Below are 27,962 nucleotides of genomic sequence, written 5' to 3' on the forward strand. Positions count from 1 at the left end.
TACTGCCAGGACTTTTTCTTCCATGGTGCCTGTGTGTGTACTTGAATCACCAATCTTTCAGTTAGCAGCCAAGCATCAATCATTTGTGCTACCCAGGAACTCTCTTTCAAATAAATAACCTAACAAACCTAGTGCCGTCGAGTACTTTTTAATTACTCTCTAGTATTGTTATAGTCACCAGCTATTCAGTACTACAAAATACATAGCTGATGTATAATTATCTTTTGCACATAGTATTAAAAACAGTTCATTTGACGTCACTCTTTCACAATGCTTACCAAAGTCTTCCTAGTATACACTTGGTTCTAGTAATATTTCAGTCATGGAAGGCTCACTGTAGACCTGGAAAAGGTATAAAACCAAAAAAACCAAACCCATTCCCACTGAGTTGATTTTGACTCATAGTGACCCTACAGGACAGAGTAGAACAGCCCCATAGAGTTTCCAAGGAGCACCTGGTGGATATGAACTGCCAACCTTTTGGTTAGCAGCCATATCTCTTAACCACTATGCCACTAGGGTTTCCAGAAGAAGGTATAAGGTTTTACAAATTTCTGAGCCAAAGGTGTATTTAGATGTTGAATACTCCATATATGTACACATGCCAGAGGAAACATAGTTCCTCTCAACCACTAAGCAATGGCCTGTGGCTCAGAGGATTTAGGTAATTCAACTACATGTCTTTCATCTATAGTACAAATACAGCTAATTACAAGGGCTCAAAAGAATTCTGTGGAAGCAGTTTTAGTTTTTTTGTTTGCCATGGTTGTTTAATGAAGCATCTCTTTAAAAAAAAATTCTATGCAAGGTACAAGGTCAACAAACAAAAATCAGCTGGGTTTCTATCCACCAGCAATGAGAAATCTGAAAAGGTAATTAAAGAAATAATTCCACTTACAATAGCATCTAAAAGAAAATACCTAGGAATAAATCTAAGCAGGGATATGAAGGACTTATACAACGAAAACTATAAAACACTGCTGAAATAGATTAATGAAAACTTAAATACATAGAAAATGTTCCATGTTCATGGGTAAGAAGACTTAATACTGTTAAGACGTCAATACTACCCAAAGCAATCTATAGATTCAACACAATCCTGATCAAAACTCCAACAGCCTTCTTTACAGAAATAGAAAAACCAATCCTCAACTCTATATGGGATGGCAAGAGGCCCCGAACAGCTAAAAGAATGTAGAAAGAGAAGAACAAAGAAGGGGGGTTCATACTTCCTGATTTTAAAACATATTATACAGCTACAGTATTCAAAACAGCCTGGTACTGGTATAATAACAGACACACAGACCAAGGGAATAAAATTGAGAGATCGGAAATAAACGCACATATCTATAGTGAAGTGATTTTTGACAAGGGTGCTAACTACATTTGATGGGGAAAGAAGAGTTTCTTCAATAAATGGTACTGGGAAAACTGGATTTCCACATGCAGAAAATGAAACTGGTCTATGCCTCGTACCACACACAAGAACAAGTTCAAAATGGATTAAGGATTTAAATGTGTACAATAAAACCATAAAGTTCTTGGAACTACCCAAAGCAATCTACAAATACAGTGTAATCTCGATCCAAATACCAACAACATTCTTTAACGAGATGGAAAAACTAATCATTAACTTTATATGGACAGGAAAGACACCTTGGATAAGTAAAGCACTACTGAAGAAAAAGAATAAAGTAGGAAGACTCGCACTACCTGACCTTAGAACCTACTATACAGCTACGGTAGTCAAAACAGCCTGGTACTGGTACAATGACAGACACACTGACCAATGAAACAGAATCAAGAACCCAGAAGTAAATTCACCCACTTAGAGTCACCTGATCTTCGACAAAGTCCCGAAGTCCATTAAATGGAAAAAGGCAGTCTTTTTAACAAATGGTGCTGGCAAAACTGGATGTTCATCTGCAAAAAAAAATGAAACAGGACTCATACCTCACACCATAACAAAAACTAATTCAAAATGGATGAAAGACCTAAATATAGAACCCAAAACAATAAAGATCACAGAAGAAAAAATAGGGTCAATGCTAGAGTTTCTAATACACGGCATTAACAAGATACAAACCATAACTAACAATACACAAACACCTGGAGATAAGCCAGATACTAGGAGATCCTAAATATTAAACACTTATGCTCTTCAAAAGTCTTCACCAAAAGAGTAAAAAGGGAGCCTAGAGGCTGGGAAAAAAATTTCTGGCTATGACAAATCTGACAAGGTTTAATCTCTAAAATCTATAGGAAAATCCAACACTTGTACAACAAAAAGACAAATAATCCAATTAAAAAATGGGCAAAAGGTATGAACAGATCCTTCACCAAAAAAGATATTCAGGAGGCTAACAGACACCTAAGGAAATGCTCACAATCACTAGCCAGTACAGAAATGCAAATCAAAACTACAATGAGATACCATTTTGCCCCAACATTATTGGCACAAATAAAAAAAAACAGAAAATAACAAATGTTGGACAGGGTGCAGGGAGATTGGAACCCTTATGCATCGCTGGTGGGAATGTAAAATGGTACAACCATTTTGGAAAATGATATGATGCTTCCTTAATAAGCTAGTGTCTTAGTCATCTAGTGCTGCTATAACAGACATACCACAAGTGGATGGCTTTCACAAAGAAAGGTTTATTCTCTCACAGTCCAGTAGGCTAGAAGGCCGAATTCAGGCACTGGCTCCAGGGGAAGGCTTTCTCTTTCTGTCAGCTCTGGAGCAAGGTCCTTGTCATCAGTCTTCCCTTGGTCTGGGAGCACCTCAGTGCAGGAACCTCAGGTTCAAAGGACTCGTTCTGCTACCAGCACTGCTTTCTCGGTGGTATGATGTCCCATGCCTCTCTGCTCGCTTCTCTTTTATGTCTCAAAAGAAACTGGCTTAAGACACTATCTAATCTTGTAGATCTCATCAATATAATTGCCACTAATCCATCTCATTACATCATAGTGATAGGATTTACAACACATAGGGAAATCACATTAGATGACAAAAATGGTAGACAATCATACAATACCGAAAATCATGACCTAGCCCATTGTTGCAGCCACTGAGTCAAGCCACCTTGTTAAGGGTCTTCCTCTTTTTCCCTGACACTCTACCAAGCATGATGTCCTTCGCCAGGGACTGGTCCCTTCTAATAATGTGTCCAAAACATATGAGACAAGGTCTCGCCATCCTTGCTTCTGAGCCGCACTCTGGTTGTACTTCCTCCAAGACAGATTTATTCGTTCTTTTCACAGTCCATGGTATATTCTTGCGAACACCATAATTCAAAGGTATCAATTCTTCTTCAATCTTCCTTATTCACTGTCCAGCTTCTGCATGCATATGAGGCAAATGAAAATACCATGGCTTGGATCAGGTGCACCTTAGTCCCCAAAGTTACATCTTTGCTTTTTAACACTTTAAAAAGATCTCTGGCAGGCAATCTGCCCAATGCAATGCATCTTTTGATTTCCTGACTGCTGTTTCCGTGGGTGTTGATTGTGGATCCAAGTAAAATGAAATCCTTGATAACCACAATCTTTTCTCCATTTATCATGATGCTGCTTATTGGTACAGTTGCAAGGATTTTTGTTTTCTTTATGTTGTGGTGTAATCCATACCGAAAGCTGTGGTCTTTGATCTTCATGAGTAAGTGCTTCAAGTCCTCTTCACTTTCAGCAAGCAAGGTTGTGTCATCTGCATAATGCAGGTTGTTAATGAGTCTTTCTCCAATCCTGATCGCCCGTTCTTCTTCATACAGACCAGCTTCTTGGATTATTTGCTCAGCATACAGACTGAATAGTTATGGTGAAAGGATACAATCCTGACGCACACCTTTCCTAACTTAAACAACGCAGTATCCCATTGTTCTGTTCAAATGACTGCCTCTTGATCCATGTACAGATGCCTCCTGATTCATATACACATGCCTCCTGACCCATGTACAGATTCCTCATGAACAAAATTAAGGGTTCTGGAATTCCTACTCTTCGCAATGTTACCCATAATTTGTTATGATCTGCACAGCTGAATGTCTTAGCACAGTCAATGAGGCACAGGTAAACACCTTTCTGGTACTCTCTGCTTTCGGCCAGGATCCATCTGACATCAGCAATGATATCCTCTTCTAAATCTGGTTTGAACTTCTGACAGTTCCCTGTCAATGTACTGCTGCAGCCGCTTTTGAATTATCTTCAGCAAAATTTTATGTGTGTGTGATATTAATGATATTGTTTGATAATTTCCGCATTTGGTTGGATCATCTTTCTTGGGAATTGGCATAAATATGGATCTCTTCCAGTCAGTTGGCCAGGTAGCTGTCTTCCCAACTTCTTGGCATAGACAAGTGAGCACTTCCAGCACTGCATCTGTTTGTCGCAACATCTCAAAGCGTATTCTGTCAATTCCCAGAGCCTCGTTTTTCGCCAATGTCTTCAGTGCAGCTTGGACTTCTTCCTTCAGTACCAGCGGTTCCTCCTCATATGTTACCTTCCAGGATGGTCGAACGTTGACCAACTATAGTGACTCTGTATTCCTTCCATCTTCTTTTGATGCTTCTTGCATCGTTTAATATTTTCCCTTTAGAATCCTTCAGTATTGTAACTTGAGGCTTGAATTTTTTTTTTCCAGAGTAGTTTTTTTTTTAAATAATTTTTATTGAGCTTTAAGTGAACGTTTACAAATCAAGTCAGTCTGTCACATACAAGCTTATATACACCTTACTCCATACTCCCACTTACTCTCCCCCTAATGAGTCAGCCCTTCCAGTCTCTCCTTTCGTGACAATTTTGCCAGTTTCTAACCCTCTCTACCCTCCTATCTCCCCTCCAGACAGGAGATGCCAACACAGTCTCAAGTGTCCACCTGATACAAGTAGCTCACTCTTCATCAGCATCTCTCTCCAACCCATTGTCCAGTCCCTTCCATGTCTGATGAGTTGTCTCTGGGAATGGTTCCTGTCCTGGGCCAACAGAAGGTTTGGGGACCATGACCGCTGGGATTCCTCTAGTCTCAGTCAGACCATTAAGTCTGGTCTTTTTGTGAGAATTTGGGGTCTGCATCCCACTGATCTCCTGCTCCCTCAGGGGTTCTCTGTTGTGCTCCCTGTCAGGGCAGTCATCGGTTGTGGCCGGGCACCATCTAGTTATTCTGGTCTCAGGATGATGTAAGTCTCTGGTTCATGTGGCCCTTTCTGTCTCTTGGGCTCTTAGTTATTGTGTGACCTTGGTGTTCTTCATTCTCCCTTGATCCAGGTGGGTTGAGACCAATTGATGCATCTTAGATGGCCGCTTGTTAGCATTTAAGACCCCAGACGCCACGTTTCAAAGTGGGATGCAGAATGTTTTCATAATAAAATTATTTTGCCAATTGACTTAGAAGTCCCCTTAAGCCATAGTCCCCAAACCCCTGCCCTTGCTCCACTGACCTTTGAAGCATTCAGTTTATCCCAGAAACTTCTTTGCTTTTGGTTCAGTCCAGTTGAGCTGACCTTCCGTGTATTGAGTATTGTTCTTCCCTTCACCTAAAGTAGTTCTTATCTACTAACTAATCGGTAAATAACCCTCTCCCACCCTCCTTCCCTCCCCCACCTCGTAACCACAAAAGTATGTGTTCTTCTCAGCTTATACTATTTCTCCAGATCTTATAAGAGTGGCCTTATACAATATTTGTCCTTTTGCCTCTAATTTCGCTCAGCATAATGCCTTCCAGGTTCCTCCATATTATGAAATTTTTCACAGATTCGTCACTGTTCTTTATTGATGCGTAGTATTCCATTGTGTGAATATACCACAATTTATTTAACCATTCATCCGTTGATGGACACCTTGGTTGCTTCCAGCTTTTTGCTATTGTAAACAGTGCCACAATAAACATGGTTGTGCATGTTTCCGTTCGTGTGAAGGCTCTTATTTCTCTAGGGTATATTCCGAGGAGTGGGATTTCTGGATTGTATGGTAGTTCTATATCTAACTTTTTAAGAAAACGCCAGATAGATTTCCAAAATGGTTGTACCATTTTACATTCCCACCAGCAGTGTATAAGAGTTCCAATCTCTCCACAGCCTCTCCAACATTTATTATCTTGTGTTTTTTGGATTAATGCCAGCCTTGTTGGAGTGAGATGGAATCTCATCGTAGTTTTAATTTGCATTTCTCTAATGGCTAATGATCGAGAGCATTTTCTCATGTATCTGTTAGCTGCTTGAATATCTTCTTTAGTGAAGTGTGTGTTCATATCCTTTGCCCACTTCTTGATTGGGTTGTTTGTCTTTTTGTGGTTGAGTTTTGACAGAATCATGTAGATTTTAGAGATCAGGCGCTGGTTGGGGATGTCATAGCTGAAAATTCTTTCCCAGTCTGTAGGTGGTCTTTTTATTCTTTTGGTGAAGTCTTTAGATGAGCATAGGTGTTTGATTTTTAGGAGCTCCCAGTTATCGGGTTTCTCTTCGTCAGTTTTGGTAATGTTTTGTATTCTGTTTATGCCTTGTATTAGGGCTCCTAAGGTTGTCCCTATTTTTTCTTCCATGATCTTTATTGTTTTAGTCTTTATGTTTAGGTCTTTGATCCACTTGGAGTTAGTTTTTGTGCATGGTGTGAGGTATGGTCCTGTTTCATTTTTTTGCAAATGGATATCCAGTTATGTCAGCACCATTTGTTAAAAAGACTATTTTTTCCCCAATTAACTGACACTGGGCCTTTGTCAAAATCAGCTGCTCATACGTGGATGGATTTATATCTGGGTTCTCAATTCTGTTCCATTTGAATTTTTTTCTTCAGTTCTTTCAGCTTGAGGAATGCTGAGCGTGTTCTTCCCTTTTGGTTTTCTATCTCCAGCTCTTTGCACATGTCATCATAATACTTCACTTTGTCCTCTTGAGCCGCCCTTTGAAATCTTCTGTTCAGCTCTTTTACTTCATCATTTTTTTCCTTTTGCTTTAGCTACGACATTCAAGAGTAAGTTTCAGAGTTTCTTCTGACATCCATTTAGGTATTTTCTTTCTCTCCTGTCTTTTTAATGGCTCCTTGCATTCTTCATGTATGATGTCCTTGATGTTATCCCACAACTCATTTGGTCTTTGGTAATTAGTGTTCAATGAGTCAAATCTATTCTTGAGATGGTCTCTAATTTCAGGTAGGATATACTCAAGGTCGTACTTGGCTCTCATCAACCTGCTCTAATTTTCTTCAGTTTCAACTTGAACTTGCATATGAGTAACTGATGGTCTGATCCACAGTCAGCCCCTGGCCTTGTTCTGACTGATGATATTGAGCTTTTCCATCATCTCTTTCCACAAATGCAGTCGATTCAATTCCTGTGTATTCCATTTGGTGAGGTCCACGTGTATAGTCACAGTTTATGTTGGTGAGAAAAGGTATTTGCAATGAAGAAGCTGTTGGTCTTGCAAAATTCAATCGTGCAATCTATTACCAAGGCCATATTTTCCAATTACCGATCCTCCTTCTTTGTTTCCAACTTTCGCATTCCAATCACCAGTAATTATCAGTGCATCCTGATTACATGTTCGGTGAATTTCAGACTGCAGAACTTGGTAAAAATGTTCAATTTCTTCATCTTTGGCCTTAGTGGTTGGTGCATAAATTTGAATAATAGTCATATTAACTGGTCTTCCTTGTAGGTGTATGGATACTATCCTATCACTGACACCATTGTACTTCAGGATAGATCTTGAAATGTTCTTTTTGATGATGAATGCAATGCCATTCCTCTTCACGATGTCATTCCTGGAAGGGTAAGGAGGGCAAAACACTAACTAGATAGTAGGATAAGTGGTTACTTTGGTGAAGGATAAGATAGTACACAATACTGGGAAAGTCAGCACAATTTGACCAAGGCATGGTCATGGATGCTTCATAGATACAGCCAAACTCCCTGAGGGACCAAATTACTGGGCTGAGGGCTGGAGACCATGGTCTTGGGGGACACCTAGCTCAACTGGCATAACACAGTTTATAAAGAAAGTGTTCTACATCTGATTGTGGTGAAGAGTGTCTGGCATCTCAAAAGCTTCTGAGTGCCCATCCAAGATACTCCACTGGTCCCACCCCGTCTGGAGCAAAGGAGAATGAAGAAAACAAAGGACACAAGGGAAAGATTAGTCCAAAGGATTAATAGACTGCAATTACTACAGCCTCTACCAGACTAAGTCCAGCACAACTAGATGGTTCCCAGCTACCACCACCGACTGCTCTGACAGGAATCACAATGGAGGGTCCCAGACAAAGCTAGAGAAAAATGTGGAAAAAAATACTAACTCATACAAACAAACAAATAAATAAAAAGGCCAGATTTAGTAGTCTGACAGAGACTGGAGAAACTCTGAGAGTATGGCCCTGGACACCCTTTTTACTCAGTACTGAAATCACTTCTGAGGTTCACACTTCAGCCAAAGACTAGACAGGCCCATAAAATGATACGAGACAAACTGGTCACACCAGCCCAGGGGCAAGGATGGGAAAGCAGGAGGGGACAGGAAAGATGGTAATGGGTAACCCAACGTCAAGAAGGGGAGAGTGTTGACATGTCATGGGGTTAGCAACCAATGTCACAAAACAACATGTGTATTAACTGAGTAATGAGAAATGATTTGCTCTGTAAACCTTCATCTAAAGTACAATTAAAAAAAAATTCTTAGAAGAACAAGCAGAGGCCACACCGTCAGGCCTAGCTTTCAACAATGGTATAACAAACAGCAAAAGGCTAAATAAATGGGACCTCATAAAAATTAAAAATTTTGGTCATCAAGAATCTAATAACAAAAATATATATAAAACTTTAACAACTAAACAAAAAAGGACGAATAACCCAATCATAAAATGAACAAAGGACTTGAACAGACATTTCATCAAAGAGGACAGTCGAATGGGCACCAAACACATGAAAAGATGCTCAGCACCATTACATATTAAACCAAAACCATACCAAACCCGTTGCCATCGAGTCGATTCAGACTCATATCGACCCTATGGGACTGAGCAGAACTGCCCCACAGGGTTTCCAAGAAGCAGCTGGCAGCTGGTACATTCGAACTGCCAACCTTTTGGTTAGCAGCTGAGCTCTTAACTACTGCACCATCAGAGACATATAAATGAAAATCACAATAAGATACCATTTCACTCCCACCAGGATGGCTAGGAACCCTGGTGGTGCAGTGGTTAAGTGCTATGGCTGCTAACCAAAAGGTCGGCAGTTCTACTCTGTCTAATAGGGTCACAATGGGTTAGAATTGACTGGACAGCAATGATCTTTTTTTTTTTTTTAAGGATGGTTAAGAAACAAACAGAAAATAACAAATGTTGGCAAGGATGTGGGGAAATTGGAACCCTTATTCATTGCTGGTGCGTATGCAAGATGGTACAGCCATTGTGGAAAACAGTGTGGTGGTTCCTCAAAAAACTAAAAATATAACTACCATAAACCCAAATCCTTTGCTGTCAAGTTGATTTCAACTCATATTGATCCTATAGGACAGAATGGAAGTGCCCCATGGGGTTTCCAAGGAGCTGGTGGATTTAACTGCCAACCTTTTGGTTAATAGCTATAGCGCTTAACCACTGTGCCACTAGGGCTCCAGAACTACTATAAACTGAAAAACCAAACATGTTGCCAACGAGTCGATTCCACCTGATAGTGACCTGATATGACAGAACAGAACTACCCCATATGGTTTCCAAGAAGCGCCTGATGGATTTGAACTGCTGACCTTTTGGTTAGCAGCCAAATGCTTAAACTCACTGCATTCACAGCTGCATTATCCACAATGGCTAAAAGGCAGAAACAACCCAAATGACCATCACCAGATGAAAGGATAAACAAAATGTGGCATAGTCATACAATAAAATTATTCAGCCATAAAACAGGATGAAGTACTGATATATGCTAAGACATGGATGAACCCTGAAAACACTATAAGTCAAAGAAACCAGACAAAAAAATCACATATTTTATGATTTCACTTACATGAAACAATTAGAAAAATTAAATTCACAGAGACAGAAAGCAGATTAGTGGTTTCTCCCATTAAGGAGAAATGGGGAATGAGTGCTCAACGGGTGTGGGGTCTCCTTTTGGGGTGATGAAATTGTTCTGAAACTAGATAGAGGTGGTGGTTGTGCAATATTGTGAATATACTAAATACTACTACCTTGGTAATATGTTGAATTTTATGTTATGTGATTTTACCTCAATTAAAAAAAAATGCTACCCTTTATCACTCTTACCTGACAGTTAATGTCAGCTCTATAGTGTAGCAAGACTGTGGCTAGTTCCTTATGTCCTCGATCACATGCCCAATGGAGTAGAGCTCTGCCCTAAAGACAAAGATAAATGAATTTGTTAATCATAAAAGATACAATATTTTAAGAAGGAGAACGTAATATGAAAAAATGTAGGTTAATGAGTCTAAGAATGACTGATGTAAAATGCACTATGGGAAAACAATAGACAACCCTTTACAAGTCTGGAGTTCTAGTTTTAGATTTATTATGTACTAGGCCACTAACTCTTTCTGCCTAATTTAACCACAGAGTAATGATAATAACATCAACAATGTTACTAGTAATATTTTTTGACTGAAGGAACTATAAGAAAATGTTTTGTAAATTATAAAGTACTTCGCAAATTTAAAAGATAGTTTTTTTTTAAATTATAATGTTCACTTTTCCTGGTGAAAGAAATCTTATGGTTAAAAAAAAATAAGTACTAAAAATTTGGAAATCACAATCTAAATGTACTATATCTAAATTTACTCAACTTTATTCCTTAAAATGGAAGAATATTTAGTTTAAAACTAAATATTTCCCCTTAATGTCTCAAATTTACAATGTGAAATGTCTCAAAAACACCAGGACAATCTATCAAAGTCTATCTTCAAACAACTGACTGTGAAAGCCACTTGTAAAACAGAATAGATGGTTAACTATTGGGACACAAAACACCAAATATAAAACATTAATTTTAACTCTCATCTACCAAAGACACACAGTTACCATTAATGTGTTAATTCTATTCTTTATTGTCAGGAAATCTTGGTTTAGTTAATGAAAGACGCCTACTTCGTTGAATGAAAAAACAAAACCCCCAAAGCTAAGGGCTTTTCTGAAGCAATGAGTGATGTACGGCTTAACACTACTTTTTGAGGGTGGTAATGATGTTATCATGTTTAAAGAATGGAATGTTTCTCCACATTAAACTGAAATCCCTGCTTTATGTCATTTCAGAAAAGATTAAGTAGCTATAAGCTGGGATAAGGATGGCTTTAAAGTAAAAAGTACCTTCCAAAAAAGCTTTTCTTAATCCACCTACACTCTTTTTATCATTCAGACTCTCTTTGCACACCTGTTAGTTCAACTAATTAAACCAGAATCCATTCTTGAAACAAAAAAACAGAGCAGGACGTCTATCCTACAAATTGTCCTTTTCTTTTTCTTTGCTTGATTTACTTTTATTTACCTATGCATATCTGTTTTTCAATAGACTTAACATAAAATCTTGAGAGGGAAGCAGAAAATTAAAAAATGTGGGCAAATCACTCACAGTTTGTTGTAGTAGCAAAAACTATTTTATTACACCTTGTTCAGAGCCTACTAAGAGTTTTTTAAAATGGGGACAATTCTAAAAACCCAGTAAGAAAATGTACTGTTGAGTAGTAAAGCAGTTTCCCGTTGTAAAATTTTTGTAGCTCTAGTGTGTGCTGACCTGCACCATAAAGCTGTTATTAGGACACTAATTTAAAATCCTCCAGATGAATAATTAGAGACTTTAATGAGACTTTCTGAAAACCATGAACAAAATAGTCTATAACTCAACACAACTGTTTCACTGCTTTTACGTGAAAAGAATCAGATAAAATTTCTAAGTTGCTATCATTTTTAGTTCTAATTTTAAGCGTACGTCTTATTTAGTTAAACCATTAACAAGAATTAACTCCGTAGTTAAGATGATGTGTGATATGCTTACACGGGGCACTTGCCAGAAGTAACTACTAGTAAAGTAAGAAAATATAATATTAACGTCACTAGCACTTTTACCACAAGATGTACAGATAATTCCTACTTCTCAACCAGGTTCCTGGTTTCTCATTAGGTTTAACTCAATAGGGTTATTATCAAGTAATGCTAGAATATAAATCTTTGGATATTTCAAAGGGAAAGCAGACAAGCAACACGTTTTACTGTTAATGGGAGTTATATTTTAAATTTCCCATAAGTACTGCCAAAAATTTCCTTTAGGGGAAACACCTATGGCTGGACCTCAGGAGTGATTTTCACTTTGGATGTATTTTCCAAGAGGGTGGCACTGCTTTAAGAAGGATGATATGCTCTCAGACACTTACACTACGCTTTTTAACATACTTTTTGACCCTCGAGGTAATTAATTTTTGTAACACATTATTTTAATGGTACACTAATTAACCTTGAATTAGAATGAATTCTCTGACAATGACTTTCTATGGAAGTGCTGAAGATATCCGTCTTAAGACCACTTATGATTAATGTTTTTATACAGTATTAAGACACTCAACAAGAACAGGATTAAGCATACAGGCAGATAAGCACAGACGAAAAAAATCAAGCTTGGAATTTTTACCTTCAAGATGCTCTATATTTAAATGAACAAAGACCAGCACAATCAGGTGTTTGAATGCGATAACCCTTTACTTCTTCAAATTATAACATTCCTGTAAACGTGCTCTAATTTAAGACTATTAGTCCAAGTAATAGTACCTCACAGAGATGACGAAATACAGCAAATGAACATCTGTGGATTTTTTCTTTCTCTTTGTTACCCACAAACATATCTAGATCAATAAAATGCATTTATTACATAAAGTACAGGATTCCATAATCCTTCCTCCAGCAGAAAAACCATGAATTAGGTGCACATTATAGTTGCTTGAAGACTTTGCCCAAATTTATGAAATAGTTTACCTTAGACTTTGCCCAAATTTACGGAATAGTTTACCCGTTTATTTATTGTTTTACCTTCTTCTATGACCAGTATGATCTCTTAAAAATCTTCAAGTTAAATTTATTTTTACTGCTACCACCGAAGCTGAAAAAATTTTTTTGTATGTTTGTTTCTAGTTTTTAAAACTCTTCTGGAAAAATATTCCAGATGCATTTAGTAGGTAAGGAGGGAAAAGTCATTATTGAAAGGAATCTGTTAGGCTATGAGAAGGCCACAAGCCACGGTTTGGAGAGCTCTGGATAATTTCTGGAACTCAAATACAGAAAAATACAGGGGGAAGAAGAGTTCTCATTTATTAACCAAGAGTGCTAATACTTTCTTACCTCAGCCAGATGAATGACTCTAAAGTGCTTTGAAAGTGCAGGGTAGCAGCTAACCTATTAAGTGGTATTACTTTCATGCCTTCTGGAAAATACGTGAGTGAGTCGTAATATTTTAAATGCTTCTTTGATATCCTTAGTTAATTGTCCTTAACCACATAGAATTTTTAAAATTAGATTTTATCTTGAATATCACAAGATTAAATGAAAAGAGATTCTATTATCAAATGAGTCTAATGTTCTTACGGTATTTTGAGATCAGACACAAAGTACGTAGTATTGTACACAGAGAAAAACCTGGAAAAGTTGCTATGTTTAAATTTGTAAGAATTGTCACCTTGCCGATTCTATCAAAGAAGGTATAGTATGGTATTGTCTAATGAACAAATGAAATATCACAAATATGTCGATCTGAATTTCTCTTTGTAAAAAAAAAGTTTCAATTTACAATTATAGTAGAGATTGACTTCAGCTACCAATAACCTGTAATGTCTCCTTCTCCTCTCTCCTATCTCTATCTTATACACCTTTCTTGCTGCTGCTCACCAGCAGCTGGCCAATGAGAACCCCTCAACCTGAAACCATCAGAAACTTCACATTGTCTCCTACTTCCATGTCCTTCCCAATAGTGAAATGACAGTGTCATTTCAAAAACTTAGACAGGAGTGGAATTAGTAGGTACTTTAAGGTCTCAAGGTGTAGTTAGCATGGAAGCCAATGGCTCCTTCTAGGATAATTTATTTACCAGCATTAAACAGAAAATCTTACACCTATACTGATATGTAATATTGCAGCAACTACTCGATCTCTTCCTCTGGCTAAGATCTAGGCTAAGGAGAAATAGTGTTGCTAGGTTGTAAGGGAATTGAGAAATATTTTAACTACACTACTTTCAAAAATTCCTTCATGAGCAGCATTTACTATGCCATAATGTCAGGGGCTTAAGGATGAAAGAATAAACAAGGGGTATATTGTTTCATCCTGTATAAAATAATAACAGCAATAATAATAAATTGTCAGGGAAACAGCCCAGGTGTCCATTATAGGACAATGTATAAATAAAAGCTATAGTATATTCTTATGATGGAATATTACTCAATAATAAAAAGGAAGTACAGATTCACACAGCAGTATGAATCTCAAAAACATGCTGAATGAAAGAAGCCTTTCACAAGAGTATATATGTATGATTCCACTTGCCGTATTTTTACACGAATAACGTATGTATTCCACGTTTGTTTGCCAACCTCTCCCTCCCACTGTGAAGTATTTTCAGAAGTGCTGCTATGCCAATTTCTTTTTACATGTTGCTGTAGAAAAAAATTAGAATAGGGTGCTTACGAAAATACCTCGTGGCGGGAGGGAATGGCTTGCAAACAAATGTAGAAGGTGCGCTTTATTTGTGTAAAAATATAGTATATAAAGTTCTGAGGCAGGCAAAATTAATCTATGGTAGAAGAATGTCAGAACAATAGTTGCCTTTGTGGAACTGGAAGAAAGAACTTATTGGAAGGGGCATGAGGGAACTTTCTGGGGTAATAGCAATGTTTTATATCTTCTAAGAGTTTTGGTTACAAATATGCATTTTTCAAAATCTATCAAATGAACACTTAATATTCGTGCATTCCATTGTATATAAATGCTATCTTAAAAGAAGAAATTATAAACAAGTTTGTAAACAAATTCTGAACTCTAGTTAATGATATGCATCCTGAAGCATTTAGGAGGAAGTGTACTGATGTCTGCAACTTACTCTGAAATGTATCAAAAAATAAGATAGATTGATAGATGAACAGAGACAGGAATAGATATTGATAAAGTAAGCATAGTAAAATATTAATGGTAGAACCTAGGTGGTGAAGATACAGGAGTTCACTGTAAAATTCTTTGAACTTTTGTGTATGTTCAAAACTTTTCATTATGAAGTGGTAGAAAAATCAAACAAAAAATAAGTTGCCAAAGGTCATAATATTGAAATTACACCTTTTTCTCACTTATCGACTTTCTTGTTATTTGATATTTCATATTTACGACAACAGTAAAAAATCTACTATCCAACTATTTCATGCATAAACAATACGTATCTGGCAGTTAACAAAAGCCAAGGCAAGAGAAATGCTGGCTGTGATGGTTAAGGTTATGTGTGAACTTGGCTGGGCCATGATTCTCAGTGGTTTGGCCGTTATGTAACGATGTAACTTGGCAGTTATGTAACAATGAAGTCAGACTCAATTTTGTGATGTGATGTGGTCGCCCTCCATTTCCAAGTAATGCTGGTTTTGCACAACGACCTGGTCTTTTGAATCTAACCATGTTGATAAGTGAGGAGAGTGTGCTTTCAGTATTTTCTGATTTTGTATTAAATATGAGTTTCTGATGTAAAGAACAGCCATGGTCTTAATTTTTAAAGAGTGCTGCCTGCATTAATGCAAATGAGCAAAATGTGACAATATGAAATGTATCTCTCAATTATTAGTGTGAATTAACAAATTTCTTTCAAACTAATATTTTAATCAACTATACTACCAAAACAACGAAGTTATTTAAGATGATGCATTTATTTTTCTTCCTTCCTTTCTCAAATCTTAAATAAATTTAGCCTCAGTGTACTGACCCTGTCTCTTTAATCTTTTGCTTCTCTGTTATGTTAATACTGCCAGTTCGACAGGTTTTGCAGTGGTTTCTCAAGCCAAAGCAGGTAAATTGTATTCCAACATGAGTCACAGATTTAAAACAAAGCAAAAAGAGAAAAGAATGGGAGTAAAGAGAAAGGTAATCTCCTTCAAAGTATTTGAAAGAATCAAAAAACATATGGAGAATGGCTACTGATAACAATTATACCTTCAAAAGGATACAAAGGAAAGAACTTAACTAAAGAAGTAGCTCAATAAAAGAGTTATTTTGGAATGGATTAGGGAAGAGCCTATGAGAAACCACTGAACTGTATATGAATACTTTTGGGGGGGGCTGATGATAGATAGTTACATTGGAGTAATCTATTTTGCTAAAAAATTATACTGCTACATTTATTTGATAACAAATTTAAATTAATATAAGGATTTAAAATATTATTTAAATGTCATCTATCAGCAGGTATTTAGTGTCTATTGCATATGGCATTGATCTGAGAAATAATGTATATGCAAGCATTATGCAGACATAATTGTGCAAAAAATGATGCAGCCATAATGTGTGCTTGATGCTTGATAAGAAATATTCTGTTCTTATCTTAAATGCTGTAAATTATTTAAACCATCCTTTCCCCTTAAAAGGTGTTCTCTGCAAGAATCATAAATATTTGGCATGTGTGAAGAATTGTATTAATATGGCTCAAAATATAAAAATTGAACCACCATTTTATTAATAGGCTTTAAGAGCTCAGTCTTCATTTTTATCTTCATATTTTTCACCTCAATCTCAAAGTATTTCTGCAAATGATTAAAAACATAATAAAATGAGTAACATAACACCATGGTGCGATAAACTTAGACCTTGACACATCTGGTGCATACATGTTGTTGTTAGCTGCTATCAAGTTGGTCCCGGACTCAGGGCAGCCCCATGCACATACGGACTGGCCTGATGTAGTCCATAGGCTTTTCACTAACTGAGTTTTGGGAAGTAGATCATCAGGTCTTTCTTTCTAGCCTGTCTTTGTCTGGAGGCTCCACTGAAACCTGTTCAGTAACACAGCAACATGCAAACCTCCACTGACAGACAGGTGGTGGCTGCACTTGAGAAGCCATGGCCAAGAACTAACCCGTCTCCCACGTGGAAGCTGAGAACTCTAACACTGAACCACCACTGCCCCCATACAGCTTCCTGAAAACTAAGTAAAATTATAAAACTTTCTTTTTCTACCATGTGAAATACAGACAATGCTCTAATTACTATATGAGTAAGAAATCCCTCTTAATTTTCTTAAATTAAAAATATATGCCTTAATATACTAATAGTAATTATAACTGAAATGAATAAAAGATATGCATGGAAATATATTTATGCATACTGAAGTAATTTCATTATGAAAGGTAAATACATTTTATTTACAAGGCATTTCACATATACATATCATATTTATACATAATATATAATATATAGTATGAGTATACTATATCTACAACATATTTAATAAACATGATATATGTATTTGTTCATGTACCAAGAGAGTTACATGTCCAAATATATGCATTTCAGGCAATATAGTAATTTTGTTTATTTCAATGTGTGGGAATCCAAATGTAGCATATCAGTTTTTGACTACAATTAAATTTATGTGCTTATAGCAAATTTTTAGTCATTCAAGGCCAAGACTGAAATGGAGCTGAACTTGCTAGATGAACATTTTTAATAAAAACATCTGCCATCTCAAAGAATCCTAGGCAATCAATAGTGAAATATCTCAAGTTCAAATATCAGATAGATAAACACAAACAACTGATGTACTTTCAAAACTATAATTGTTCCCAAAATTGTTATAGTAGAGACATGTGTTTTTACTGATAAGGGATTAAAAGTATTTAGCTCACAATTTAATTTTGAGGTTATATACCTTTAGTCCATCATCAAAGCTTACCAAGTTACTGTTTTATTTGCTAAAGTTTTAAATGTCATGAAGCAATACATTTATTTTATTTAGGATGTTAAGTTTCATTCAGATTTGAAGCTCCCATCTCTCTCATGTTCTTAAACTAATTCATATGAATCCTTGATTAATAATAAAAGGGCTTGCCATCAGTATTCAAAGCCCAACCTTAGCTGTCATGGCTGAGAGGGCAGAAATCTGCTTGGAGCAATGAGAGAACCCAACTGAATTCTTGGCGTCTCAGTCTATGAATGTGTAAGCACTTCATCTGTTCATGGAAACACAATGTTCTGTCGGACTGGGGGTAAAAGTAGATGCATGGGTGACAAACTGGAAGAGCTGGGAAGCAATACTGCATCAAAGTAACTAAATGAAGCAATACATTTTCTAAGTGTGCCCTTTATTTTCACAAAAAAATCATGTTTAGTGTAAATTGTTTGCATTTTAGACACTTATTCTATCCCTATTACTTGTGTCCAGTGATCATGATCTTTGTAAAGGTCACATGTGGATTTGATTTATGGTACTATTTTATAAAACAGTTGTAAATCAGAGCATAGTACAAGCAGGGCCAATTGGAAATTGTTTATCCTTCTTAAATCCAGTGAAGAAAAGAAGGCTCTCTTAGAACTGAATTTCTACTTACCAATCACATGCATTTGAGTAAGTAAATGCACATCTCTAAACTTCAGTTCCTGTCTGTAAAATGGTAACATGTATCTACCTTACAGGATTGTTGTGAAGATACGGCAATAAGTAAAAGTACTCTAAAATACAATATACACTATGTAAAGTGTTATTATTTATTTGAAAGATGGAAAACTCTAAAAGGGACCACATAATACATACACGATAATTTTCAGTGAAAAAACAGTGACCTTGAAAAGATAAGTGGTTTCTTCATTAATTCCATTATATTTTTATCATTACCATTCTTCATTTATATTATTCATTAATAGTAATAATAATAATATCCAAAATCTATTGAGTGTTTACTATGTGTGTGTCAGGTACTGTTTAAGTGCTTCATATTTGAAACTCATGTAATCTTCAAAATAATCCTCAGGCAGGTACTATTATTATTCCCATTTTACAGACTAGGAAACTGAGACATGGAGTAAATTTGACAAAGGTCATAGAGCTAGGAAGAGACAGTGCTAAGACCTGAACCCACACAGTCCAGCTCTTCACCATTATGCGATACTGCTTCTACTTATTCATTCCTTCAATCATTCATTAATTCACCAAATATTTACTCAGCATGTAGTATATGCCAAGAACTCTGACAGAAACATTTTCAACAAGCAAGATCTCAAAACATTTATTTAGGCTTCTGCCCCAGGTAGTGTCTATTCACTGAAGTTGGTTCACAGAATGAGAAGACACATAAAATCAAGGCGAGCTGAGCCCAACCAAGGCTAGAAGAACCCAGCAGAGCCTCAGCTGACCCAAACTCTTTTGAAATATGAGCAATAAATAAATCTTTGTTGTTGCAAGCCACTGAAATCATTTTTGTTGTTAGAGCTGTACTGTACTAAAACATGTAGTGCAGTACATAGCCCAGCAATGAACAATACTTATACAGTAATAATATAAATATTGATTCAATATATATTCAATCAGAAAATGAAAACTAAAAGTTGAGATATAACCATGTTAAGAGAGTAAAAGGGGCAATGGAGGAGAAGAGGAATAAAACAATTAAATCCTAATATAAGTACAGGAAAATCAATTAATAGTAAAGTTGAAAAATCAAGAGACACAAATATATCATTTAGAATTGTGTAGCTAAACTGAAGAAGAAACAACTAAAAGAATAGAAGGTTCCTCCCTCAAGGAGCCAGAATCAAAAGTGGAAAGGAAGCAGGCAAGGGAGTTTTTTGTTATAAGACAGTACTATTTATTTTTAAAAAAACTACATACATGCATTAATTTTATAGAACTCTTAACTCACAAGCATGCACACACCCATGCGAACACACACATACAAAGCAACAATAAAATCAAGGGGAGTAATCATGCCCATTTACTAAAAAAAAAAAAAGTATTCTGATTTGGAAAGGCAAAAAAAGAACACTAGTTGGAATGAGAAGACATGGTTTTATTATTTCATGGTCTGGCTTCTGTTTTTCTCCAGCCACATCTTTCTTGGCTCAGATTGTTTCACTACTTAGTGGTAAACAAAGAGTATTGCTGATAACCCTTTTATTGTAGAAGTATATAGTCTTACTTGTTCAATACCAGATGTTATTGATAGTATACTACACAGGAAAGATGTTGCCTAAAAGTGAGATAATGTTAAAAGTGAGATAAAATTATGTATAGTTAATCTGTGTAGGCAGCTCTCAACTATAAATTATTTATCCACTCTACAAATTATCTATGATCACTGCATGCCCTCTTCCCAACAATTACCAAACCTTTTGACCATTTCAGTCACCTTTCACAGCATCATCAAACAAATGAAAAAGATGATTAAAAGTGAATTAGTAAATTTTGCCCCTTTTTAACAACTACAATTCAGGGACAGTTTAAACTCAGTATGTGAACAGTTTTATTCACAAAGCAAATAAATTAAGGAGTCCTTTTACTAGTGAATTTTAGATTATTGGATTTATGGAAATTCTGACACATACTTTCTTAGAAACATGTTTTCTGAGCAAGTACAATATATCTGTTTAAGGTATAATGTTAGAACACACTAAAGTTATTTATAAATGAGATTTTGGTATCACCTGTAAATTTTTTTTTTTTTTATAAATTCTACTTACTATACTAACAGTCTTTCCCTTTATCATAAACAAATGGAAGTTATTTGCTGGAAATTTCAGCTAGTAACTTCTACTTCATGAACAGAAACACGTTAGATACAGGCACAAAAAGCATCTTAACCAGGGGACACCATCTCATTTAGATATTTTGATTTGCTCTTAACCACACTGTTCTTCGAGATAAGTTCATAGATGTGTCACTTAGGAAAAGGCCTTGGGACACAGCAACAAAGCATAAGAAAATAATGAACAGGGCATATTTTTCATACCTCTTCGTCTTTCATATTCACATCCACATTTTTTGATTTGATGGCTTTGGTTATATGGCCAATGTTGTTTTCCCTGCAGTAATCAAATATGTTTTTGTCTTCTTCCCTAATCAGAGTAAAAAAAAAAAAAAAAGTGTTGGCTTACCAGGTAATACACAGAAGTTACAGATTTTTAATACAATCGATTTGCTATTGACAATTATTAATGATTAAAGATTAATGGAATCTTTGTTTTGATGAAATTTTTTACATTAAGAGTAATGGATTTCAATAAGACATAATACATGTGACCTCTGAAAAGACTGAAATTCTTAACACCTATAATTATAGGGAAAAGCTTTACCTGCTTTAACAAGTCCAGTATACTAATATAACATCTTTAAATAGATTTTTCTCGGTGTTCTTTATTTCCCCAGTTACTTTTATAAACTGATAGATACATATTTCCTTTGATTCTGAATTTTCAATTATGGCATTGTCATAAGATAGCAGTTTTGGGTACCTTATTTACTATTGTCTGCAAAGAGGTATCAAAAGGTCAGGATAGAGCTCACTACTTGCCTTAAGGATACCAGAATAAGTAGACTGTTACTCAAGTTTAAAAATGTGTGTAGTTAAGTAATTTTGTTAAAGGAAAGGTAATTAAGTAGAACAAAGTGGCATCAACAAAATTCGGAAATTCTCTGAGACAGTAGAAATAAAGAGTAGGAACTGGGAAGCATACTACGTACCAGGCACCATTCTAAGTATATTGCATATACTACTAATTCATTTAATCTAACCCACTAGCTTCACTTTACAGGTGAAGAAACAGGTAAGGAGAGGTTAAATAACCTGCCAAACGGCACCACACTAATCAGTGATAGAACCAGAGCTAAAACTCACTCAGATCAACTGTTACTTTGCATAGTATATTTTTCTATTATATCATGTAGTCTCTTAACTAGTCAGCTATAGTCTATGTCAGGATCTAAAGCAGAAGTTCTTAACATGGGGTCCATAAAAAAAAAAAAACATGGGGTCCATAAGCCCTCTAAAATAGTACAGAGAATTATCTGTGTAGATGTGAGTGTATTTTTAAGAGTATGTGTGAGTTAGCCTAGGCTAGTTTCAATCAATCAGATTTTCAAAAGGATCAGTGACTCTCAGAAGGATCAGTAATTTGAAATATTAACAGTGAAACTGTCCTACATGCGGACTGAATTTTCTGGACAGATATAAAAGAATGTATGTTGAGTTCTAAAAATTAAACTAATGTGTTTTTTAAACTGCAATGCCATAGCTTCCATTCATCAGAAATCAAAACACCTGGCCATAAGAGTCCCACTATCTCAAAAGTCAATTTAAATACCTTATGCCCTATAAAAAGTTATTTCCTGTCATTGCTAATTATCTTAAAACACACTGCTCTATTTTACTGAGCACCTACTGCATGCAAAGCTCTGGGTAAGATATTGTTGATAATAGATACAAAGACAACAAAGTCTGCCTTCAACCCGTGTACAGTATAGATGGGATGATAAAATCTGTACACCACATTAACATAAAGTAGAATTTGATCTTTTAAAAAGGCCAAACAGAGTAGCGGAGAAACAGCCTACTTCAAGCTGGAGAAAATGAGGTAGGTTTCAAGAAAGAAACTGTGTTTAGTGAGGATATACGATCACTTGAAAAGTCCTGTTTTGCAGAAGGGAAACTGTACTTCCAGATTACTTACTCTGTAAAGAAAATAGGGAAGTCTGAGGCCAAAACTCCAGAAAGGAGAAGTCTGATTTTTAAAATTAGGGCTGCATATACCACTTCGGCTATATTTAACCATCATCAGAAACAGTTTCTATGGAAAAGTGCACTTAGAGTTCCAATTTGGGAATAACAGGAACCCATTTTTCTCTAATCCAGTAACTAGACCCCTTTAGTTCACGCAGCAGCAACTTTAACAGTGAAAGGACTGTGTCATTTTATGTCATAACAAAATCTACGCTACCCACCAACTGTTTTGAATTTGAAAAGCATGGGTAGTTGGTGGTGGGGTACAGAAAATTAAAAAAAAAAAAAGTTGCCATCCATTTGACTGCAATCCTACAGGACAGGGTAGAACTGCCCTAAAGGGTTTCCAAGGAGCACCTGGTAGATTCGAACTGCTGACCTTTTAGTTAGCAGCCGAGCTCTTAACTACTATGGCACCAGGTCTCCTGTGATCCAAACTGACAAAAGCAACTCGCAAGATTACATAGTAACCTGAGGGGGACAGTGAGTTAATGAGGGAGGAACAACTCAGAAAAGGAGGGTGAGAATGGTTGTCCAGCTCGAAGAATGTAATCAATGTCCCTGATTGTACACATAGAAATTGCTGGATTGGTGCATGTTTTGCTGTGTATATTCTCAACAACAACGGCAAAATAAAATTTTAAATAAAGGAAAGGATGATCCTTGAGATGTGTGTTACTCGTAACACAGCAATATATCAAGGGTTGTTCATAGACGAGAGGACCTTCATACTAGTCCCTCTTCCTTAACTCAACCCCCAAATGTGCACGTACACCCTATGCCGTAAGCAATAAAAGAGCAGACGCAGTAAAAAAAATTATTTGTATTTTGCTTAATATATTTTCAATATGTTTCTTATATACATCATCTATATCAATACTTTGTTTTGGCATGTTAATATTTTGATGCTCAGGGAGTGTTTAAATATCTGTTTATCATCAATAGTTTATCATTCCTAAATATGCCAGACACATCGAGGTATTTATAAAATACCTTAAGGTAAAGTGTACAATTTAAGTCAGAAATCATAAAGAGAAATTCAACAAAATCACCACAAATGTGCTACAAAGCTGAGTGTCTAATATTAAAAAAAAAATTGAGTGCTTTCTCCAGGCCTAGCTGCTAAATTTAGATACCCATTCCTCCATCCCAAGTTTTGACTATCTTAGCAGCCAGCAACCAAGCTGTCCTTATACAATGTCACCACCTACTGGCCAAAATGGAGAGATGTCTAAAGCAACAGCTTTCTACACCTTTCTTACCCCTTAACAAGATTACAATCAAACACTATTTCTTCCTGTACATTTCTGTTAAGAGCTCTACATATTCTTCCATAGGCAATCTTTCCCTCTCTATCCATATTATTTTAGATGAAACGTGTGAACGAATTATGAAATACAGTAGAGCCTCAATAAATGTTAGTAGTGCCCTTCCTCATCTTCTCACTTTATCTTCCTTTCTCTTATGATTCCTACCCAATTATCTTCTTCCCTCTCACTGTTGAATTTGAGTCAGAAAATTATCGCATTCCTTCTCTGTGGATGAGTATATTAGTGATGCCCTCAAGGATGCCCACATTATCCCTACCACAGGACAGAAAGTCTCTCTTTAGATTACTCCAAGCTTTTTAAAACTGACAAATAATACACTTACATACATGAAGGAAAAATCCCTGGCTTTCTTTGAAATTCTTTTGAAGTATAAGAGCACACTTTCATGGGAAAGAGGGATGGTCTTTAAGTATGGCTGTCTTCCATCCAAGCCCAGGAAGAATAGATCCTTGCCTTTCCCTAGAAATGTTATCTGCACAGATTGCATTGTCCTATCAAAAGAATATTTCAACATCTAAGTCAATTGGCATAATAAAATCTATTAAGAAAACATTCTGCATCCCACTTTGAAGCGTGGCGTCTGGGGTCTTAAACGCTAGCAAGCAGCCATCTAAGATGCATCAATTGGTCTCAATCCACCTGGATCAAAGGAGAATGAAGAACACCAAGGACACAAGGTGATTACGAGCCCAAGAGACAGAAAGGGCCACATGAGCCAGCGACTACATCATCCTGAGACCAGAAGAACTAGATGGTGCCTGGCTACAACCGATGACTGCCCTGACAGGGAACACAACAGAGCACCCTTGAGGGAGCAGGAGAGCAGTGGGATGTAGACCCCAAATTCTCATAAGACCAGACTTAATGGTCTGACTGAAACTGGAAGGACCCAGGCGGTCATGGCCCCCAGACCTTCTGTTGCCTCAGGACAGGAACCATTCCCGAAGTCAACTCTTCAGACATGGATTGGACTGGACAATGGGTTGGAGAGGGATGCTGGTGAGGAGTGAGCTTCTTGGATCAGGCGGACACCTGAGACTGTGTTGGCATCTCCTGCCTGGAGGGGAGATGAGAGGGTGGAGGGGGTTAGAAGCTGGCGAAAAGGACACAAAAAGAGAGAGTGGAGGGAGAGAGGAGACTGTATTAGGGGGAGAGTATTTGGGAGTGTGTAGCAAGCTGTATACGGGTTTTTGTGTGAGAGACTGACTTGATTTGTAAACTTTCACTTAAAGCACAATAAAAATTATTTAAAAAATTTATTTCAAATGACAGGTTTCATGGCAAGCCACCTAAAGTCCATTTAACTACTATTTCATCTACCTCTCAGAAATAAAAAACACACTTAGGGGACTAATTCAGAAATCCAACTGCTTTAATAAACCGAAAGGAAAACAACAAACAAACAAATCTCATTGCCACTGAATAGATTCTAACTCATGGCAACCGTATGTGCTACTGAGTAGAACTGCTCCATAGGGTTTTCTTGACTATAATTTTAATGGAAGTAGATCACCAGATCTTTTCTTCTCTGGTACTTCTGGGTAGGTTCAAACTGCCAACCTTTTATGTTAGCAATTGAGTGCAAACCATTTGCCCCACCAAAGTACATTTTACAGCTTTTTAAAAAATATTTTATTGTGTTTTAGGTGAAAGTTTACACAGCAAATTAGGTTCCCATTTAGCAGTTTTTGTACAAATTGTTCTGTGACATTGGTCACAATTTTTGCAATGTGTCAATTCTTATTATTTCCATTCTGTTTGTTCTATCTCCATTATCTAGTTTCCCTGCCCCTCCTTGCCTTTTCATCTTTGCTTTTGGGTAAATGTTGACCTTGGTCTTGTGTAGTTGATTGTATAAGGGAGCACATTCCTCACAGATAATATTATTCATATTATAAGCCAGTTTATTATTTGGCTGATGGGAGAAATCTGGGACTGGCTTCAGTTCCAAGTCAAAAGGGTGGTTCGGGGGTTTCTCTAGCCCTATCAGTCCAGTAAGTCTGGTCTGAGTTTTGTTCTACAGTTTTCTCCTATTCTATCTGGAACCTTCTACCGTGTCTGTGGTCAGAAGGGTCAGTAGTGGTAGTTGGGCACCAACTATAAATCTTTCGGTCTCAGGCTAGAAGAGACTATGGTTCGTGTGGGCTTTAGTCCTATAGACTAGTTTCTTTGGTTTCTTTCATTCTCTTTTGTTCCATACAGGAAGAGACCAATAGTTGTATCTTAGATGGCCGCTCTAAGTGCATCCTACAAGTTTTGAAATGTATTTTCATTTGTCTTCAATTGAAAATATTTTCTAATTTCTCTTGAGATATCTTCTTTGAGAATTTTCAAAGTCTCTTTCTCTTATATTTCTCTGGTAGGAGTGGCCGACTAATGAGGCGCCATTAGGGCCTTGACCAAAGCAACCCTCAAAACGGTTCAGCTTCCCTCACCTTATTTTCATGTTCACAAATGATCATCTATTAATACATCCTTCTGGGTTCCCCAATACCTAGAAAGTGTGTGCCCTAAGCATTTAGATCACCACAGAGATACAGCCCCTATTATAAATAAATAGCATTTTAATTTAGACTTTAGTTTCAGATGAATTTTATATTACTGCTACTCTGTCCCCTAGGGTCTGCTCAACTATGGGTCTTTTCTCTACATCTGTGAGAGATTTGTGAGGGTGAGGAATGAATGGACCCTGATCTATAGCAAATTCACCAAAAAAGCGACTTTGTGACGTTCCTTAGACACTAGTTTTTATAAGATGAAAATCTGTATGCTGTCTTTCAAAATTCAGTATTAATGTTGGTGAATAATTATTTCTTCATAGGAATTTAAGTTCCTATTTTCTTTGTTGGATTTATGGTCAGAAGTCGTTGATTTGAAAGGTAAAGGATTATTTTGTATAAATACGATGCTGGAAAATAATGTTGTCATCTCATTGATCTCATTTGATTATGACCAAATATTCTACTGTGTATGCTAAATATAAAGCTCAAAACCTAAACGTTGACTCTTTCTTACATAATCTTACTAAATGCTTTGAAATGACTCAGTATTTTAGAAGTTGGGATAAAAATGTCTACATAAAAACTGTTAAGACGCTCCCTCTATTTAAAAATAAAAAGGATGTTTTAATTTGCAGATATAAAAAAATTACGCAGGCATATTTTACTTTTACTTATAGCTGCTTCTCTCCCTGAAATAAAGTATCTGTTCTTAACTAAACCGTTTTTAGCAAAGCTGGTTTAGGGCTTATTTGGGAGTGGTGAAATACGTAAAGTCAGCTCTTAACTCCAGGATTAAATAGTAGTCATGGCTTTCATATTTAGCACACAAAAAATTCCTATATTTAATTAATATCTAATTAAAATTTTAGATTCTACGTTCACCTTGTAAAACACTCTGAAGTTTGAGTCTCAGTATTACCAAAGACCATAGACAGAAGACTACGATATGATCCTGAAGTAAAATCTTCCAAATAGCACCTCCTTTCTGAAGTATCTTGGTCGTATAAGCCTTGGAGGAGGCAAAATGTTGCTTGGGCAGTAACCATGCTCAAGAAGCCTAGCATCCTGATCAAAATACTTAAGAAAGTTCTTTTTATTGTTTGCTTTGTCATTCTTAAAATAACTTTTGAAATCCCAGATGGCAAACAGGCATTTGGAGACTATTCACTAACTTGCCGTGTTTCATTGGCTCTAAGACACAAAACTTTTTCACATTTTGACATTTCAGGTAGATCTTAAAATCTACAGCACCTTACAATTAGTTGATGGCACTGTTTTCTTTTTTAATGGTATTTAAAATAATGGTTCTCTTAAAACAAATGGTGTATTGATGAGTTCATGAAATAATAAGGTAGTTCAAAATACACTGTGCCACACGGAATAGTGAATGACTGAAGAAATTCATATATAATGAGTCATAA

The 27,962-nt window shown here is 36.4% G+C and overlaps 1 protein-coding gene across 1 annotated transcript in view; it reads right to left on the minus strand.

The window, feature by feature from the left end:
- The window catches only part of ACBD6 (acyl-CoA binding domain containing 6), a 290,459-nt gene that overhangs the window by 153,041 nt on the left and 109,456 nt on the right, over positions 1-27,962 (minus strand). Inside the window, exons 5-6 of the mRNA XM_049868483.1 lie at positions 20,943-21,048; positions 10,249-10,338 (exon numbers count right to left, since the gene is read on the minus strand). Of these exons, the coding sequence (XP_049724440.1) occupies positions 10,249-10,338; positions 20,943-21,048 (196 nt within the window). The remainder of the gene's footprint in view (positions 1-10,248; positions 10,339-20,942; positions 21,049-27,962) is intronic.

Source organism: Elephas maximus, chromosome 24, assembly GCF_024166365.1.
Source record: "Elephas maximus indicus isolate mEleMax1 chromosome 24, mEleMax1 primary haplotype, whole genome shotgun sequence".
NCBI lineage: Eukaryota > Metazoa > Chordata > Mammalia > Proboscidea > Elephantidae > Elephas > Elephas maximus.